The sequence below is a fragment of the Eulemur rufifrons genome, chromosome 15, assembly GCF_041146395.1.
Source record: "Eulemur rufifrons isolate Redbay chromosome 15, OSU_ERuf_1, whole genome shotgun sequence".
Taxonomy (NCBI): Eukaryota; Metazoa; Chordata; class Mammalia; order Primates; family Lemuridae; genus Eulemur; species Eulemur rufifrons.
The window spans coordinates 75,259,457-75,278,444 of NC_090997.1; the positions used below are offsets into that span (position 1 = coordinate 75,259,457).

The following is an 18,988-nucleotide window of genomic DNA, read 5'->3' on the forward strand; positions in this document are numbered from 1 at the left end:
AAGCGTATGTGCTTGAGTGTCTGAAGTCAGCAAGAGAGGTGAGATCCGTGACAAGGCATGCAAGCCATGCAAGTCTTTTTTGGACACTTCTCTATTCCAGTAATATTTTAAAAGCGTTTGTTGTACTCCTAGAGTAAGTTTTCTCCTGACTTTGAAGGCATTAAAATTTAAACCTCAAAAGAGAAGATGATTTTGTAAAAACATAATATATTCATTTCTCTTTTCATATTCAGATACACTTTAATTTTGTTTCTTGGAAATATAAGGAAAATTTGGTCCCTCTACACTAAATAGTATTTTATATCTGGAAGTAATGAATAGAAGCCAGGAAAGAGAAAATTCTTTCTTTCTTTCTTTCTTTATTGAATCTAAAAACTCCAGGTAATGACCAGACTATTCCTAGAACTGGGTGGATGGTGCACAAAGATACTTTGTTTTGGCATGAAAAGGCTCTGTTGAAATTGCTGTTTTTAAGTTAAACAACTATGTTAACTTGGTTTCACATCTAGGAAAGCATTGATACTTGCCAATTTTGAAAGACCAAAACCTTTAGGGGGGAAAAGAAGTTTAAATGGTTGTGAGTAAAAATATAGAACATATATTTTTTTAAATTGTCATACTTGGATTACCTCCTGGTTTATAAGCGTTATCGGGAGGAATGATTTTGTTGCTCTATTTGTTAAACAGCTTTGAAGATGGAAAGTTTTTGGATTTTTTTTTAAAAAAAATCTATTTTGAAATGAGCTACATAACAGGAACGTGGCTTTCTGTGAATTAGCTGAGATGACGACAGCACTGTGTGGGGTAGGAGTCCCAGTAGGGTTTAGTTTACGTAGGACACAACTGCCTTCTCCACGGCACACTAAGAGTATTAGGGCAAAGCTCAGAATTAGTGCCAAGGTGTGAAATACAAACCTAGACTGCCAAATGTATTCAGAAACGAACTTAACTAATGTTCACAGTTCAATTTTAATAAGTAGAACCCATAATTCTCAGTATCCTGCCTTGTTTTCAAGACCAGTCCCAAGATTTGGTTACTGGTTTTGCTGTAACTCTGGATCTATCGTCTATTATAGTTCAACAAACACTTATGCAAAAAAAAAGATATGTGTAGTACAATCAAAATTTTAACAAAAATATTAGAACTTTAAATAAGAAAAAAATAATTCCACAACCTGAAAAATAAATTTGTATTGGTTCCTTCTTCTTCCCCCTCAGCACATTTTTTTCATACATGCTTTTACATTCTTATATTATGTAAATACAATTTGTATTCTGTTTTCTCATCTAACATTATAAGATATACTTTTGCATATTTTTTCTACTTGAGGCATTAGACATAGCCAGATCTCACTGAGATCTTTTTCATTCTTCATGGTTTAACTAAAAGGCCTCTTCCTCCATTAAGAGTCGAAACTAGTCTCCCCTGTGCTTCTCTGCCTGAACTGCGGTTATTTATGTCCATGTCTGTCTCCCCTGATAAACTGGAAACTTCTTGAAGACAGCAGTTTATTCATCTTTAAATTCCCCATAGTATCATAGCTGGTCGAATACCTTGCCCATGGTAGGCACTGAATAGATATTTGCATATTGAATTGAATAAAACCAACTCATACAATCATTTACAGCAAAGTGATTTAATGAGAAGTTGAGGTGAGAAGAAATGAACAAAGCCATAGGAAGAAAGGCTTCAAACAATAAGTGAGGAGAAGTTAAAGTTAAAGAAGTGCGGCTGTTTACCTTGAAAGTCTGAAGGGACATGGTAGCTGTCTTCTAGTATTTGAAGATCCATTACCAAGAAGAGTGGGTAAACACGTCTTATAGGACCCCAAGAGAAAAGTAAAAACACCTTGTTGTATACAGAGAATAAATTTGGGTAGGTGCTAGATTACTCCTCTGGGCCAAAATGTCTATTTTGCAGTAATTTTTTTCTGAATCTATTACCTTAAATTTGCCAATGCTTCAGTCAGTGTACTGGTCTGCTTACTCACCGGTTCTCAACAATCACCTTGCATTTGCAAAATTTCACTGTCTTATTTCACTTTTAAGAGTTGTTAAGTGAATTTACTGATTGTTTTCTATAACTAAACCACCAATGGCTCTTGCTTTTTGCCATTTTTAAGATATTTATGCATATTTTAAAGGCCAGGAGAAAATGACCCGTCAAGAGGGAGAGAGAGAAGTTATACAAGGTGTCTTGTGGGTTCCATAAATTTTTTAAAACTTAAAGTTGTTTCTTAAACTAGTACCTGGAATTTTTACTTGTTCCTTTTTACTGAAATTGAACATATGGGTAAGATTTTTTTTTTTTTAAGGCTTTCCTCTCCCACTAGAGTAATGCTAATTATTGCCCTGTGGTACTGGCTCAACTAAAACTATTTCCTATGTCATTTCACTACTGTGAACTGTATATTTACATTTTCATAAACCATATGGCTGAATTTCCAACTTGGTTAACTTTATAAGAATATAGGGGTGTTTTTCACATAAAGGTATATATTCATATAGTATGTACTTTTATTTATATTCCTTTCAATATATGCTTTTGGAGGGAGAACACTGAATTATGAATGAGAATACTGAATTATGAATGATTGCAGAATTCAAAATGTTCTTAAAAAGGAAGCATAAAAGAGTTTTTAATTTCTAAAATTAATTTTTTGAAATACTGCTTTCTAAATATCAAAGAAGACAAATATTAGCAAACTTTTATTGAATATTCCCTATCTGCCAGGTACTGTTCTAAGTGTTTTACATAAATTAACTCATACCCCTCTAATCAACCCCATTTAATTGGTATATTCTCTTCCCAATTGTACAGATACCAATGGTGGAGAAGGGAGATATTAAGGAGAGATTATGATGAGGGGGTAAAGCCAATTTGATTGTAGAATCCACTCTTTTAACTGCTACATGCTATAGCTTTGTAAGCTAAAGCTAAGGCTTTAGAGAGCTTTAACAGAACTTCGGTCTTTTTGTAAATAAGTTAGATCACACGTCAGAATTATAAAATTTTAGAGCTAGAAGAAATACTTAAGGTGAATTAGTCCATCTCCAAGACAGATAGTTGTATATGTCCCTGGAACTCAAGGACACACAGCACATAGACAGCACCAGGATCTTGTATGTGATTCCCATTTTAGAGTTCTTTTAATAAAGTATCTGTGTACTGTCTTTATTTTATGGTTGTAAAAAAACTGTAATATCTGATTTAGATTATGCAAAAAGAAAGTACAAAACATTTAAACAAAATAAACTCATTTTTTCATTTAGAAATTTTTCCCTCTTAAAGTATAACCAAACATCTAGTCTGTTTTAAAAATTCTACCTTTAAAAATGTAAATTTTATCTTAGTTAAATAAATACGTACTCATTCTGTTTAGCTGAGCACATATTACACATTTATCTTTCAGTTTAAATAGTTACTCAGGCTGGGTGTGGTGGCTCACACTTGTAATCCTAACACTTTGGGAGGCCTAGGTAGGAAGATCAATTGAGACCATGAGTTTGAGACCAGCCCGAGCAAGAGCAAGACCCGTGTCTACAAAAAATGCAACAAAAAATTAGCTGGGTGCGGTTGCACATACTGTATTCCCAGCTACTTTAGAGGCTGAGGCAGGAAGATCGCTTGAACCCAGGCATTTGAAGTTGCAGTGAGCTGTGATGATGCCACTGCCCTCAACCCCAGGCAATACAGTGAGACCCTGTCTCAAAAAAATAAATAAATATTCAGTAATTTGCATCAAAAAAATCTCTTCATACTAATATTCTTTAGGGATCTAGTAGAATTTAGGAGTTGTCTTCTCAAAGAATCAAATTATTGGCTCCTAAAATATTAATTGTTTGCTTACCATCTATTAATACATCTCAATGTTTTCCGAGGAAAAAATTGGATTGTATTTATGATTCTTTTCAATAATTAAGGAAAAAACATTTATTGCCCTTTTAAATTCCCAAATCATTTGAATATGCTGTCTACCTACTAAATAAAGCTTCATAATTCATCACCAATTATTCCTCCTGTGCCTCATTGTTGCCATCTTCACTGCAGTGTTTCAAATTTGTTTAACTGTCCAGTAGAGGGCAAATTGGGACTGAGCATTTGTGATCCAGCAACTCTTTTGATTCTTAATTTTGATTTAGGGAATTTATCTTGCACATATGTACGCATACATAATATATGTACAAGGTTATTCATTGCAGCATTATTTGACATAGCAAGACATTAGAAACAGTCTAAATGTCCGTCACTGTGGGAAGTAAGACTGGTTACAGTAAAGGGGAATGCTAGGCAGTGATTGAAAACAAAAGACAAGGAAATTCTCTCAACTCTAAGCAAGATACAATACAAAGAAAACCACGCTTAGGCACATCAAGTAAAAATGCCAAATACCAAACACAAAGTAGTAAGAACAACCCTGAGGAAAAAGGCATTATACTTTCTCATTGCATGGTGATATGAAAATATCTCAAAAATATATTGTTAAGTAAAGAAAGCCAAATGAATATCATTTGCTAACATTTAGGTTAAAAGGGGGACAAAATACATATATTTGTATTTCTTATATACCTTTAAAATGTTTCTGGAAGGAAACAGCAACCGTTTTGTGGAATGAATGGGGAAAAGAACAGAATTGTAAGAGAAACTTGTTAATTGTATACCTACTTTATACATTTTTGTTTTTGAACTGTGAGAATTTATGACCTTATTTAAGAAACTGAGTTAAAATTTTTAAAATTAAGTGGATAAGGGGTCATAAAAATTCCAGTAGTAAGGAAGGAAGAAAGAAGTTTAAGTAACTTAAAAAGGTGATTGTATGTAGAAAAATACATTTGGACTGGTGTCATAAAACAATACCACATTAATTGTATAGTTATTATTTTAACTATATAAACCTCATTTTAGTGAATCTTTAAGTACTATGAGAATTCTATTAATTCTTTCAAAATTACATGTCACTGTGATTTCAATGTGCTTTTCTCTAATGATCATGAAGTTGAATACACTTTCATATTACTGGTCATTTGAACATCATCTTTTGTGAAGTGCCTGTTAAGTCTCTTGACCATTTTTCTGTTGAGTTGGTTGTCTGCATTTTTCTTCCCAATTTGGAGTTCTTTTAATATTTTCTGGATATGCTAAACTTGTCATTTATACATTACAAATATCTTCTCACACTTTGTTTGCATCTCCACTCTCTTAACAATATCTATTGGTAAACAAAGGTTTAAATTATATTTAGTCCAATTTATCAAATTTTTTATGGCAAGTACTTTTAAGGTCATGTGTAAGAAATCTTTCCCTTCTTCAAGGTCATAAAGATATTTTTCTTGATCATCTTTGGAAACTGTATTACTTCACCTTTCATATTATAGCTACGATCTACTGTGTCTGAGGTAGGAATCAAGACTAATTTTTTTTAATGGATATCTAAGTGACTCAGGACAATTTATTGAAAAAGCCACCCTCCCCACTGCTCTGTAGTGTCAGTACAGCTATTGACACTATGGAGTGTCCATAATGTTAACTGGTTTTGTTCTGTACCCTTTCTCTTCCATTGTTCTATTAGCTATTATCTGTTCTTGTGTCACACAATTACAATTCCTATAGCTTTACGATTAGTCTTATATCTGGTAGAAAAAGTTTTGCTACTTTGCTTTTCTAGATCAAGAGTATTTTATCTTAGTCCATTGAGGCTGCAATAACAAAATATTATACCTTAAAGAAGAAGGAAATACTATTATTTGTGACAACATGGATGAGCCTGGATGACATTAAGTGGAATAGTCCAGGCACAGAAAGACAAATACCACATGATCTCTCTTCTATATAGAATCTTAAAAAGCTGAACTCATAAAAGCAGAGAGTAGCATGGTGGTTAGCAGGGACTGCGGGGTGGGGAGGGATTGGGGAGATGTTGGTCAGAAGATATAAAATTTCAGTAAGGAAGAATACATTCAAGAGATCTGTTGTACAACATGGTGACTATAGTTAAGAATATTATATTTGTAAGCTTGAAAATTGCTAAGAGAATAAATTTTAAGTGTTCTCACCACAAAAAAAATAAGTCCTTGAGGTAATGCATATGTTAACTAGCTTGATTTAACTGTTCCACAACATATTTCAAAACCATAAATATGTACAATTTTTATTTGTCCATTTTAAAAATTTCATTGATTCCACTTCCCAAATACAAGCCTTATCTGGCTCCCACTTGCTGCATAGTTGAGCTGCCCATCATCTACTGCCTGGACAGCTGCAGCGGCCATGTTGGTTCGGTTGGGGCGTGTTAGTGCGCTCTGTTTTCTTACTGCCAGGCCTTTGCCCATGTTGTCTTTTCTATGTGCTTGGAACACCTTCACCCTTGATCGGCGAAGTCCTACGAATCTTAAGATCTCACTTGAAATCTCACTTCTAGGAAGCTACTTTTGAACCTCCCAAGTCTGAAGTTGCCGTTTCCCCATTTCCTCCCCTGATGCCCTGCACTCTCCACTTTGTGTCCTGATTGCCTCTTTACTGACAGGCACCTACCTGCAAAGCATCAACACCTAACGCGGTACCGGGCTCAAAACTGGGCTTGATAAATGTCAATGGAATGTTAAAAGAAGAAACATTTAATCATTTTTCACATGTTTTAGTTATATACTTCATTAAGCCAGGTTCTTATTTTGGTACACAGGAGTTTTTAATCTATATAAAAAAATTTCAGGAGGACTTTTTTCTTAAGGTATAACTCTAAAAAAGTTATTATGAAACACAATTTGGATTATAACAACATTACCATAACACTATAACATGGGTAATAATAAAATCTGATTGTCACTGTGAGCAGACTCATCAAAAAAAGTAGAAAAATTGGGCAAATATTTTTTAAAAACCTCTCTGGACCATGTTGTATATAATAGTAGCATAAAATTCTTCAGCCATTTATACTTTCAACAGGTCAATACTAATAAGGTGGTTTATTCAAACCAGACTCTTCCATTTCATTATCCATTTAGCTCATGTCCTTTACTGGTATTAAACATGTCATTCCCATGTATCCTTCAACTAGTAACTTCTTAACACTTTTCCTCAAGTTTGTGCCAGATAAAGAGCAAAGTTAAAAGTTACTATGAATTTAGTTTTTTGTTTTAAATGGCTCTCTGTGGCCATGTTTTTCTTTCCCCAGACTATGTGGCTTTCTCCCATTACTGCCTGAGTCTTCATAGAGTGCTTTTCTCATGCATGTGGATGAGTGGATGTGTTTTGATTTCTCAGAAAGTCAGACTGAGCCAAGTGAAAAAGAAAGGTTCAGCACTGTTTTCCATTTGGAGTGTTGAGTGCCTCCCTTTACTACATTAGGAAGGACAAAAAGAGATTATGATGCCAAGAAGATAAAGAGTTAATGTTCACTGCTTATGGGAAGCACTCTAGCTACTTCCTATTTCAAAGTGGTTTATTTTCTTCATCTTTTAAACATTAGTTGTGTCTACACTTTGTTCTTTTTGTCTTTTACCATAATCTTTAATACTAGCCATATCTGGTATCCCATACCTAATCCTAAATGTAGTATTCAAATATATGCTCTCTTCTCTCCAAATCTATCTCTGTGGTCCTTTGAATACATGAATTTTGTAAATTACCTCAGTAGCAGCCAGATCTGTAAGAATTTTTTTGTTTTGTGTTACACTGTTGTAGTTGGCTTAATTTTCTTACTTGTTCCTGTGATTTTGATGACATAGAAACTACTTCATGTTCTTGACATGGAAGAGTCAGGGGAAACAGTTATTTTTGGTAATGGTTTTTAAGCTACTAGATATTATACTTTGCAAAATCTCTCTTTTTTCCTTTTAAAGTAATAAAACGTGCCTGAAGTTTAGTGCTGAACTTGTGTAGTGAGGTTGAAAATCCAAAACACCTTTTAGTTGGCACATCATCCAAATGCTGTCTCACCCTGCAGTTCCTGGAGTTGGCACATCTTCTGAACGTAGTTGCACCCTGCCGTTTCCAGAAGGATGGGATGAAATTTGCTTCTTTAGTGAGCCTGTGGCTTAGGCCCATTGATGTTCACAAATACAATGATCAGAGAAGACTTAAACACCCTATAAATCATTTTGGAGGCCTTATATAGTGATAGACATTTTAGTACTGCCTAATACAGGTATCACGACGATTACCATTCCGTATGTTATCTTAAGAAATTACAGATAATCCTTTACTGCAGTCATGAAATAAGCAATAATTGATATTTACACACACACAGAGACACACACACAAAGAAACTTAATAACCAGTGGTTTTTTTTTTTTTTTCTTCCATCTGCTCTTTCACACAGGTACAACTTGGCCAAGTAGAAATCAAATGCCCTATCACAGAGTGTTTCGAATTCTTGGAAGAAACAACCGTTGTCTATAACTTAACACATGAAGACTCCATCAAGTATAAGTACTTCTTGGAACTTGGCCGTATTGATTCCAGCACCAAGCCATGTCCTCAGTGCAAGCACTTTACAACCTTCAAGAAAAAAGGACATATTCCCACCCCTTCCAGATCAGAAAGCAAATACAAAGTAAGCACGTTCACCAGAGTTGCGGGTTAGATGTCACATGGTGGGAGAAGCCAAGTTAGGCCAACTTGTGGTGGGCATTGAGGGGGCTTCCTTCCTTTACCAGAGCCTAAGGTGAGCATATGTGAGCTGTGATTCTGAAAACCTGTGGTTTGGGGAGACTGATGATAAGAGAGTACTCTCAAGGATGTTATTAAAGTTTTTTCTTTGACTTTAAACTTGTTGAAAATTCATCTGGTAACCTAATTGAAAGGCTGATCTTCAGAGTGATAGTCATTACTATTATCAGATACTAAGGTGTTTTTTTTTAAGTGTAAGCATGACTTTTTCAGTGGTCCCAATGTAAATCTCCCCTAGCTCTGACTATAATAAGTGAAAATAGTATAAAATGGTATTCATTCATTTATTCAGAAAATATAGAATGCCAGTATATGCTAGGTAGTGTGCTAAGTTTGGGGGATATAGAGCAAATGTGATATAGTCCCTACCTCAAAAAAGTCTAATGAAGGTGAAAGAGACATATGTTAGAAAATGACAGTTCAGTATGCTTAGGGAAAAAAAAAAACACCAAAACTCTGTACAAAGGGTACTTTGAGGATACTCAAAGGAGAGGTGGGTGCTAGGATGTCAGGAATGTCTTCACAGAGCAGGTACAGTGCTCCAGGCTGGAGAACTGGGGAGAGCATTTCAGAGCAAAGAATCATTCAGTGCCTAAGCCATAAGTCTGGGGCCAGACATATTAGAAACAACTGCCTCTAGAACTAGTGGGGAGAGAGGGTAGAGGAGAGGCAGCAGGTCAGGCAGGTAAGAGTGGGTCATGTTGAGTCTTGTACACTGTGTGCAGACGTTTGGATTCAATTCCATGGGCATTAGAGAAAAATCATTCTGGCAGTGTTCACAGAGGCTCTCACAACAGGATGAGACTGAAGGCTGGGAAACCAAGGCAACAACTGTGGCAGCAGATCATTGAGTCACAGCCCTGACTGACTACATTAGAATTACCTAGGGAGCTTTTGGACACACCAGCACCCCAGGCTAACCCCAGAACTTTGCAATTGTCTTGCAAAGTTTTGAGGCTCACCAGGTGACCAATGTACAGCAGAGTAGAGAACATTTGCAGTAAATGAAGCAGAAAATGAGTGAGGCTGTGGCAGTAGTTTTCATCCTTGTCATTACAGCAAAATGGCAGGATGAAGTGGTTTCAAAGGCTGTTTGAAGTCATCTCCATTTAAGGTAAGTTTCGCCCATGTTCTGTGTCTTGGACGCAGTGGCTGCTACATTACTCATCCTGTAGTTTTGAGGGGACTGTGGTTTAGCAAGTAGTTTCCTAAGCTGTTGGAATAATGAGCTATTATATTTACAATTTAGCCAAAGCTTCCTAATGAGTAATTGCTCTTTGAAACTACTTGACTCTCATAGTTAGTTTTTTAATGTATGGTTTTTGTGCAGGCTAGTCTCAAATACTTTTGATTCTGTATAACCTTAGCTTATTTTAAGTTCTTTTTATTTCTATTGTATGTTTTCAGGAAATTAATAGCTTTAGAAGGACTTGTTTTCCATAAATTAGGATATTAGATTTTTTTCTAAATAATGTTTCAAATTAGATACATATAAACTTAGACTATACTAATTTTGGAATTCGTGGTAATTAAAATTTATACAAAATTGAATCAAAGTGGAAATAATTGAGTAATTTATAAATGTCTTGTTCTTAAGAAATGAGTAAAAGGAGGTATAATAGTACAATTAATGGCAACATAAAATGTTATGTTGTGTTTCATCCAAAGATCATATTGTAATGAGCATAATTTATCACAATGCACATGTATTGAGAGTGAAATATGTAGAAATTGATACATATAAGATCTTATATTTGTATAATTTTGAGTGAACCAAGAATATTCTAATAACATTTCCCAATGATCATGCTTCCTCCAATGTTGATCAATTGGATTGTAGGTGAAAAAAGAAACAGGGGTAAGTAGATCAAAATCTTAAATCTAGTAAACTCAATTATTTTCTTTTGATGAGCAAAGGAAGAGAAAATTTGCTTTTGGGAGAGGTGGAATTTAATACAAAATAAATATTGATGATGAAACAGTTAAAATCCTCAGGGGTGGATGAGGGATGGAAATCTCAATATACTGTAAAGTGAAAATATTGAACAAATTTCAACAAGAGTAAAGCTACCACAGAATTTGAGGATGATTATTTTGTGTTGTTCTTCTTTACTCTTGTAGAAGAGAAGATCTATAACAGAAAAGGTAAATAGTATTACTATTCTATGTTGTACAAGTTCTAGGGATGATTCAAACAATTCCTGAATCAATGACTTTTGCTACTTTTGTAATATTTATATAGCGTTTTTCATCATTAAACACCACACTCTCTGTTTTTTTAAGACTAGTCAAATGCAGTAGTGAGAAGGGGGGAAAGTAGTAGAACAAGGAGTTCTATCTATAACTGACTGTGAACAATCAAGTGACATTACTCACTACCTTTGGACCAGCTGCCACACTCTACATTAACTGTCTGATTTACATGCCCATACCTGTCTGGATATTATGGGTAAGGAGAGCACTAACATGGATACTCCAGCAAACCAACAGTGGCATTCATGGCTGCAGAGAGCATCCTATACTGAGACCAAGATCTTATTTTTTGTGGTGAACAGATAGGCAATTTTCATTTTGCTGTTATTTTTTAAAATTTAGTTTCCCCAATAACAGAACCCACTTCCAGATTGGTGTAGTTTATCACAACTTTAAGAGGTGTGAATTTAAGTACTCAAATGTAATAAATTGCATTGTAAGGCAACAAAAACAGGAAGAAAAGGTTACTGCTAATGTCTACCATTTCTGAGCAATTTAACATCTCTATATAATGTTTACTGCCTTAAGTGGGTTTTGTTATCTATTGATAAAACCTTTGTAATGTTTATTGTAATATTATTGTAAGTCATTGAGTTCCGGTGTCTTAATCCAGGATGTCACTCTTTGAGCATTTATTATGGCTTTGCTGTCAATTCATAAGCACTTAATATAGCAGGTTAAAGTTGTTCCAAAACATTACAGCTACTTGATAGCCAAATGAGTGTTTCTTACATGAAGTTTGAGATTTAAAATACCATACTTGGGGGTTTCGTTTATATAGGTTTTTATAAAAACCACTTGTTAAATTTTTCATACTCAGCAGATGAAAGAAGGGAAAACAGAATGTATCAATAAGCAATAACCAGAACTCCTAGGTGTCCATTTATCTTTTCAGGCCCTCATTCAGCAACTCCTTTCTGGCAGAAATTTGAGTAAATAGAATTTTTCATTATGTTCTGAGCATTGTCAACCTCCTACTATATCAAATAGAACAAGTGCATTCCTGAATTGAAAGATTTACATTGAGACAACCTTTCCTTTTGTCAAATCCAGTCTTACTTTTTCATTCATAATATTTCTTTCTTCTTCTCCCTGTAACTCTTGCTGTGATTCCAAAAAGGCTTACTATACCATTTCTACAAAATCGACTTCAATTTCTAATTAGAAATCTAATATCTAAGGTGAAAAGTTTCTATAAATTTTTAGTGCAACACCAACTGCATATCAATGTAGGGAATAAGTTAATGGTGGAAAAATAAAAAAAAGTTGAAGTTTCGACACTAATGCCCTCATGTGATGCCTGGAGACAGACGCGTCACTCACACCCGAAGTTGTTCTCCATAGCAATTATCATCTGGGATTTTATGGTGTATTTGTGTGGCTATTTGCTTAAAGTTCCTAACTGGTCTCTGGGAGGCTAGGTCCAGGCTTGCTTCATTCACTGCTGATAACCTGTGTCAAGCACTGTGTCTGGTGGTGTATGCGTTAAAAATATATTTGTTGAAGGAACTAATATGTGGGCCAATGTGTAAATAACAACTTGTATTATAATAAATGTAGGAGGAAAATACTTAGAGCACAGAAGAAAGAACAGGAGAGATTGGCAAGGCTTCGTTTAAGAGTAAACACATTAAACTCAGCCTGGAAATGTTGAATTTACCAAGGTGGAAAAGGTAGGTCAGAGCACTGGCTTCACGTTATACTTAAATGCTCAGCCTGTCACACGTTAGCTCTGTAACTTTGAGTACAGTTTCCACATCTTTAGACCTATGTCATAAGAATGTGGTAAAGATTAAATGCAATCACATACATAAATCGCTTAGCACCAAGTCTGAAGCGTAGTAAGTGCTCAACACATACTAGAAATTATTATGGTTGTTGCCCTTATTAGGCAAAGAGAGCAGAATGAGCAACCCTGGGTATTGAGAAGGGGATGGGGGAGTCAAAAAGAATAGAGATGGAATAAAAGACGGGATGATGGATGATGGGCAGAAAGAGGGGATGAAATTGACTATGTTAGAGGAGCAGCAGGTGTGGGGAGAGAAAAATTAGTTCAATGTGAAATATATTGATAGTGTTAAGTTTGAAGACTCCTTTTGGGCATCAAAGAAATATCTGAAAAACGTGGTTTGGGAGTGATCTGACGAAGTCATCAATACTGGAGAAGGGGAAGGGGTTGTCACTGAACTCATAGAAATCAGAAAATACACTTTGGGAGGTAGAGAGATTGATAGCAGTTCTTCATAGAAGAGAAGAGATATCTGCAAAGGATTCAAAGTAATTATTTTATTCATAGGAGTTTTACTGAGGTAGATGTAATTCTAGGTTTCATTCTTATTCCAGATGTAGACTAAGAAATAATACCCCTTTTCATATTGATTTGGAGTGAGAGTTGAAGGCCATGCCTGTCAACACAAGGAACAAGTTAGAGGGAATTCGCTTCTTGATTTCCTCGAGGCAAAACTAATAATAATATCCACTCTTCTTCCAACAAATGTTAAGCAGAAACTTGGTAATTTATACAGTGATGCTTTGATACATCACAAGGTGAAAGAAAAAAGCCAATAGAATGTCCTGGAAAAATTCTGTGTTCTTACCTTTTTAGCATTCTTTTTTTCCCTTATAATTATAAACCCTCTGGGTGGAAATCATATTTGATAAAATGCACACATATTTCCTCATGTGGTAAAATAATTTTCCTAAGGGCTTGAGGAATAGAGTCAAATCAATAGGGTGTTCCTATTTGGTGTACTTTAAAATATGCTTAAGCTTTTTTCTGGTTGTTTTCCAAATGTAAAAATGGTTAAAGCTTTTCCATGAAGGCATGATTGGTACGCTCCTTTGTTCTTCTGTTTTTCCCTGACACCATCACTTTAAGTTGACAGTGTTTACAAACAGAATCCAATGGTGCATCATCCCTGCACGGTCAGGTTAATTTATGACACACTCCGATTTCTGTTGGAATTAATGCAGCATCCATGTCAGGAGCCGATGGAAAACAAGTGTAGTTTCTTAAATGGTTGTTGTTGGCATAGATTTATGAGGGCGATAAAGACGAAGTCATCTAGCCCTGTTTAAAGAAGCCAGTTTAAACAAAGGGTGTGTTACATGTTACCCTTGAAAAAATTTATAATACTCAGCTATGATGCAAGCCTACTAAATTTTACTGGAGTGCATGTCTCCCTTCAGTTACTAATGAGGTGCTTTGCTAAAGTTGTTCTTTGTTAGCTTTCCTGATGTATAAATTAGCCATAATAACATTTTTAAAGTTTTTATTTGAGCTTGAACTTCTAACAGCCAAATATCAGAATTTAGCTGATATTTTAGCCTCCATCTGACCTTATTAAAAACACTAATAATTATAATAATCGAGGCTTACAGCTACCATAAATTGACCTGCAGTAGTATTAAGAACTGCTTTTTCACTTCATCACATGGTCTCTTGGGTCTTCAGTACAAGAAACAAGTGAGGAATCATTTCTCTCTGATGACCAGCAGGATAGTCGGTTAAAGAAAGCCAAGTCTGGTGTTCATTATAAAATGGTCTGGAAGATATTCTAGAAGAAGTGGAGTTTGGACCTTGTATTAAAATATTTCTCATCTACCACCCTCTGTATGCCTGCCTTTCCATATTTACCTTGTTAGATCTGTAAGAGAACCTAATGGAGCAGTCTACACAGCACATGAATCCTCTCTACAGTATGCCTACCAGTTGGCCATTCAGACTCTGAACACTTCCTTTGTTAAGGAACTTCACATCTACAGAGTCATTCCTTTCCATTTTCAGAACGCTCTAATTTGAAAGAATTCGTTGTTACCTTCAGGCTGAGGTCTCTCTCTCTCTTGCTTTCACTTAGTAGTTACAGAGACTATTCCCATTTCCTCCTATACACTGTGTAATCAAATGGCCCTCCTGCTACTTTGTGTGTATACTTTTTGTGAGATGTTAGCCTTACTGTGTTGTGTTCAGAACAAGGTGTCCTGTTGAAAACAGGATGTTGCCACAGTTTTCTGATTAGCAGTTTGGACTACACAAATCAGGCAGACTTTTCCAGTACCCTTTATATTCGTTAGTGAAAAAGTGGGTCCTCAGACAAGAAATAGACTCAAATACTTCTCTGGGCTTTGCTTTCTGGATTTAGAGGAAGAGTCTATAAATACTTAAAAGTGTTTCCAGGTGATAGGAGAAAGGTGGAACTGGTACGCAACAGTGATTCTCAAATTAGGGAGAGAGTACTCTTTAAATAACTCCCATTCCCCAGTTTTGGCCTGCTGTCCTAGGAAAGCATGCCTCTTGCTTGAAAGGAAAAGCTAGTATCGTGGTGAATGTATTGTTCAATGAATAATGTGTTGCATATGTAGAAAGAGCCTGGAAACCAATTTTGAGGGAGGTCAGTAAGCTTATTTATATGTATAAGCACTATATCTTGATACAGCTTATCTTCTCATGTGTTACTCTTTGCATATTTTATCTGCTTTTGGTCCCCAATCTTTAGGAAAGTTTCTCTTTTCCAGCTTTGTTTCAGTTGTACTGTGACAAATTAAGGCAAAATCACTTGGCCACATTTGGACTACGTTCAAGGGAGCCCCATGAAGCCCATATGTTACTGGCACATCCATGCAGGGAGAGATCCCCAAGTAGACAGTGAAATCTCAGAGAATAAGATTCAAAGCAAGAAGTCAGCCATGTTTTCCCTTAAGGAGAATATCCCTCTACTGCCACCACTATGGCGTTAGTATTTGATGTTATAAGGGAATAGACAGTGCTTCCTTGAAGAATTTGAAGGCATGCATCAAAGACTCCTTTTCTCCTCTCTTTAACACCCTGCACTTCTTCACATCTTCTCTTCAAGAGAAGCATCTTCAGCTCTTTAAAAATCTTTTTATAACTACAAGACTTCCTGATTATTTACCATATTGGTTAATTTCTTTAGGACACATCCTAGCCTGAAAGCCGTAATTTTTACATGTTTCATATGAGGGGTTTCTGGACCACAGTATATTTTGGGAGACATTCCAGGATTATGGGAACTTACTGGACACTTCAGCAAGGCTCACGGTTGAGCTAGCTGAAGTGACATCTCTGTTCAGCTACATTAGAACACTTGCTGTTTCCCAAACACAGTATGTGCTCTCAGGCCTCTGTGTGGTGGCTCAGGCTGGACCCTCTGCCCGAAGTGTTACCCCATCACACTTCCCAGTGACATTCTACTCATGCTTAAGGCAACATGTATCTTCCAGCCTTCCCTGAAGCCTCTTTCTCATGGTACCCACTTGTCCAAGCTTCTACTCTAGCAGTTGTTAAGTGATTTTATAGCTCTTTGGGTTTACGAGGGCTGCCTGGAAAGTATCCAGCCATTGTTAATACAACAATAAAATATAACATGGCTGGACGGGTGCGGTGGCTCACGCCTGTAATCCGAGCACTCTGGGAGGCCAAGGCAGGTGGATCCTTTGAGCTCAGGAGTTCGAGACCAGCCTGAGCAAGAGCGAGACCCCCTCTCTACTAAAAATAGAAAGAAATTATATGGACAACTAAAAATATATACAGAAAAAATTAGCCAGGCATGGTGGCACATGCCTGTATTCCCAGCTACTCGGGAGGCTGAGGCAGGAGGATTGCTTGAGCCCAGGAGTTTGAGGTTGCTGTGAGCTAGGCTGAAGCCACGGTACTCTAGCTCGAGCAACAGAGTGCAATTCTGTCTCAGAAAAAAAAAAAAAAATAATAATATGGCTGCATACTTTCTGGACAGTGCTTGTATACCTATCTGCTCCCAGTAAATTCCTTAAGGACAAGTATTTTCTATATTTTTTTGGTCTGTCTAAAATCAGTATAATCAGTTCCTACTACTTGAAGGTGCTCAATAAATATTTGTTGAATGGACAAATGAATTGATAAATGTGTTTCATTATTGAGTATCTGTTTAACCTGAAGTTCTAATAAAGCAAATTCTTCTTGGAAAACTGAGTTAGCTCTTATGTTTGCAATGCTACATTTGCACATGGATGTTGTCTAATATTTTGAGTTTGATAAGTAATGATTTTTTGATTTGGTTAGAATTATGATATGTATAAGAATGTATAGAATTTAGGCAAGAAAATAATTATCTGGGGTGCTCTTTGGTTTTTAGACTCTTTTTATTTTGTGGGTTGTTTATTTGGCATGATGAATTTTCAGGAGAAAATACCACTGGCTAAGAGCAAGTGGACTGCTGTACTGGTCATCTGAGTGCATAGTGAAGATTTCTGGAAAAACTAAGGGGATTCAAAATTTGAAAGTCTTTTATCTTTTGTGGATTCTGGGGCAAGTTAATCAATATTCCTAAATATGATAATTTTATTCTTGAAACACTTGCAGTGCTGCCTCTTTTAGAAGAGTTAGTGCATTAATCATGAGGCTCCATAATATGTCATGAGGATAAAATATTTAGTAAACATCTGATAATCTAGGAAGTAGTGATACCATCCCAGCCACTGGTTTTAAATTAGATATATTGGTTTCTTTAAATTCATTTAATGTTAACTAATTTGTGGTACTTAAACTGTGTGCAAAATAATTCATTTTGCAAGTGATTTACTGAGTGCCTACCATGTGCTGAAAGTTCTGTGTTGCTTAACTCAAGAAATCCAGGGTGAATGAGACACAGCCTCTGTCCTCAGTGAACTTGTGGGCTGTTAAGAAGATTAGACATTTACATGCCTAATGGAAGTTTCGTAAGAAAGATACTGAATCTGTTTGGGAGGAATAGAGAAGATACCTTGAAGCAAGGAGCATTTTGATCAGGAAGAGATTTCAATAGACAGATTGAGTTCATTGAACTTGATCCAATTACCAGAAGCAGAGATGTGCTCTTTCTCAGGCTACCTCAACTAGTGAGGTTCATTGTAAGGGCAGGAAAACAGTCTCAGCAGCCACCAGGCAGGCATCATGGAGAATCGGACACTAGCCCTGGTAGCCTGAGAGCCCCTCTGTCATCTTGCCAGAAGTCAATGTCTGCCCCTTCTCCGCTGATCTGCACTATGGTCACTCAGCCATCTCTGTCTTTGCCCCCATGGGTGTATGTGTATGTGTTTCCCCCTTTCTCTCCTCAGGAGAGAAAATCTATCTTGGTTAATCATTCAGCATTGAGCACCCCTGCTGCACAAACCTCATGCCAGCCACCTCTTAGGCAGCTTGCCAACTGTGCCAACCAGTAGATACTTGTTTTCAGCTTAGAGACTGGTCCAGTAAATCGTGGCCAGGAAGCTGGGGTCAAATGGTCTAGAGCAGTACTTCTCAAACTTCAGCGTGCATGTGAATCACCTGGGGGACCTTGTGAAAATGCACACTCTTGATTCAGCAGGTCAGGGGATTCATTAATTCTGTGTTTCCATTGAGCTTCCAAGTGCTGCTGTTGTTGCTGGTCCTCAGACCACATGCTGAGTAGCAAGGATAGGGAGCACGGTGAGGGGTGACTTCTGTGGGAATGTAATTACTCAGAAGCCAGGCACTCTATGTGGTAGGCCTGTGGTCATAAGATGGTGCTTCATGTGGAGGAATAATTGTGGCTAAAGGAGTGAAAGAAGATGAAGTGGCGATGTCCATGTGTGTTTATATAAGGCCAATTTTGAATATGGTTAAGGTTAGAATGAATAAGGCATCTTCAAACCAAAAAATCAGTATTGAGACAATTCAAATGTAGTCTCTTAATAGCAAAGTTTTGGGTTGGCTATTAGTCTATTATTTTAATCCAAAGCAAAAAAAAATTTTGATGTTTCCAGTGAGAGATAAGCAATTGGATATGAATTTAACTTACTCGTATTCACTTAAGGGCTTGCTGCATAACTCTGGTCACACTAAGTCTGTGTTGCTGCTGTGGATATAGGATCTACAGTAGAACTTGGTTGTTTATTAGGAGCCGGAGTCCCTGGTTTAGACACCAAGTGTCATATTCCTTATCATTCTGGTACCTTAAGAGAATCACACATTTCTAATTGTCTTCATTAGAGATCCGTAGATAGGATAGTTCAGCTCTTAGTCACAAAGCTCCTTGAACCTTTAAATGTCTGACATTCAGAGTGAATCCC

At 36.4% G+C, this 18,988-nt stretch overlaps 1 protein-coding gene across 1 annotated transcript in view; it reads left to right on the top strand.

Annotated features, from left to right (window-relative positions):
- The window catches only part of RNF217 (ring finger protein 217), a 98,191-nt gene that overhangs the window by 56,281 nt on the left and 22,922 nt on the right, over positions 1-18,988 (top strand). Inside the window, exon 2 of the mRNA XM_069488586.1 lies at positions 8,319-8,552. Coding sequence (XP_069344687.1) covers positions 8,319-8,552 — 234 coding nt within the window. The remainder of the gene's footprint in view (positions 1-8,318; positions 8,553-18,988) is intronic.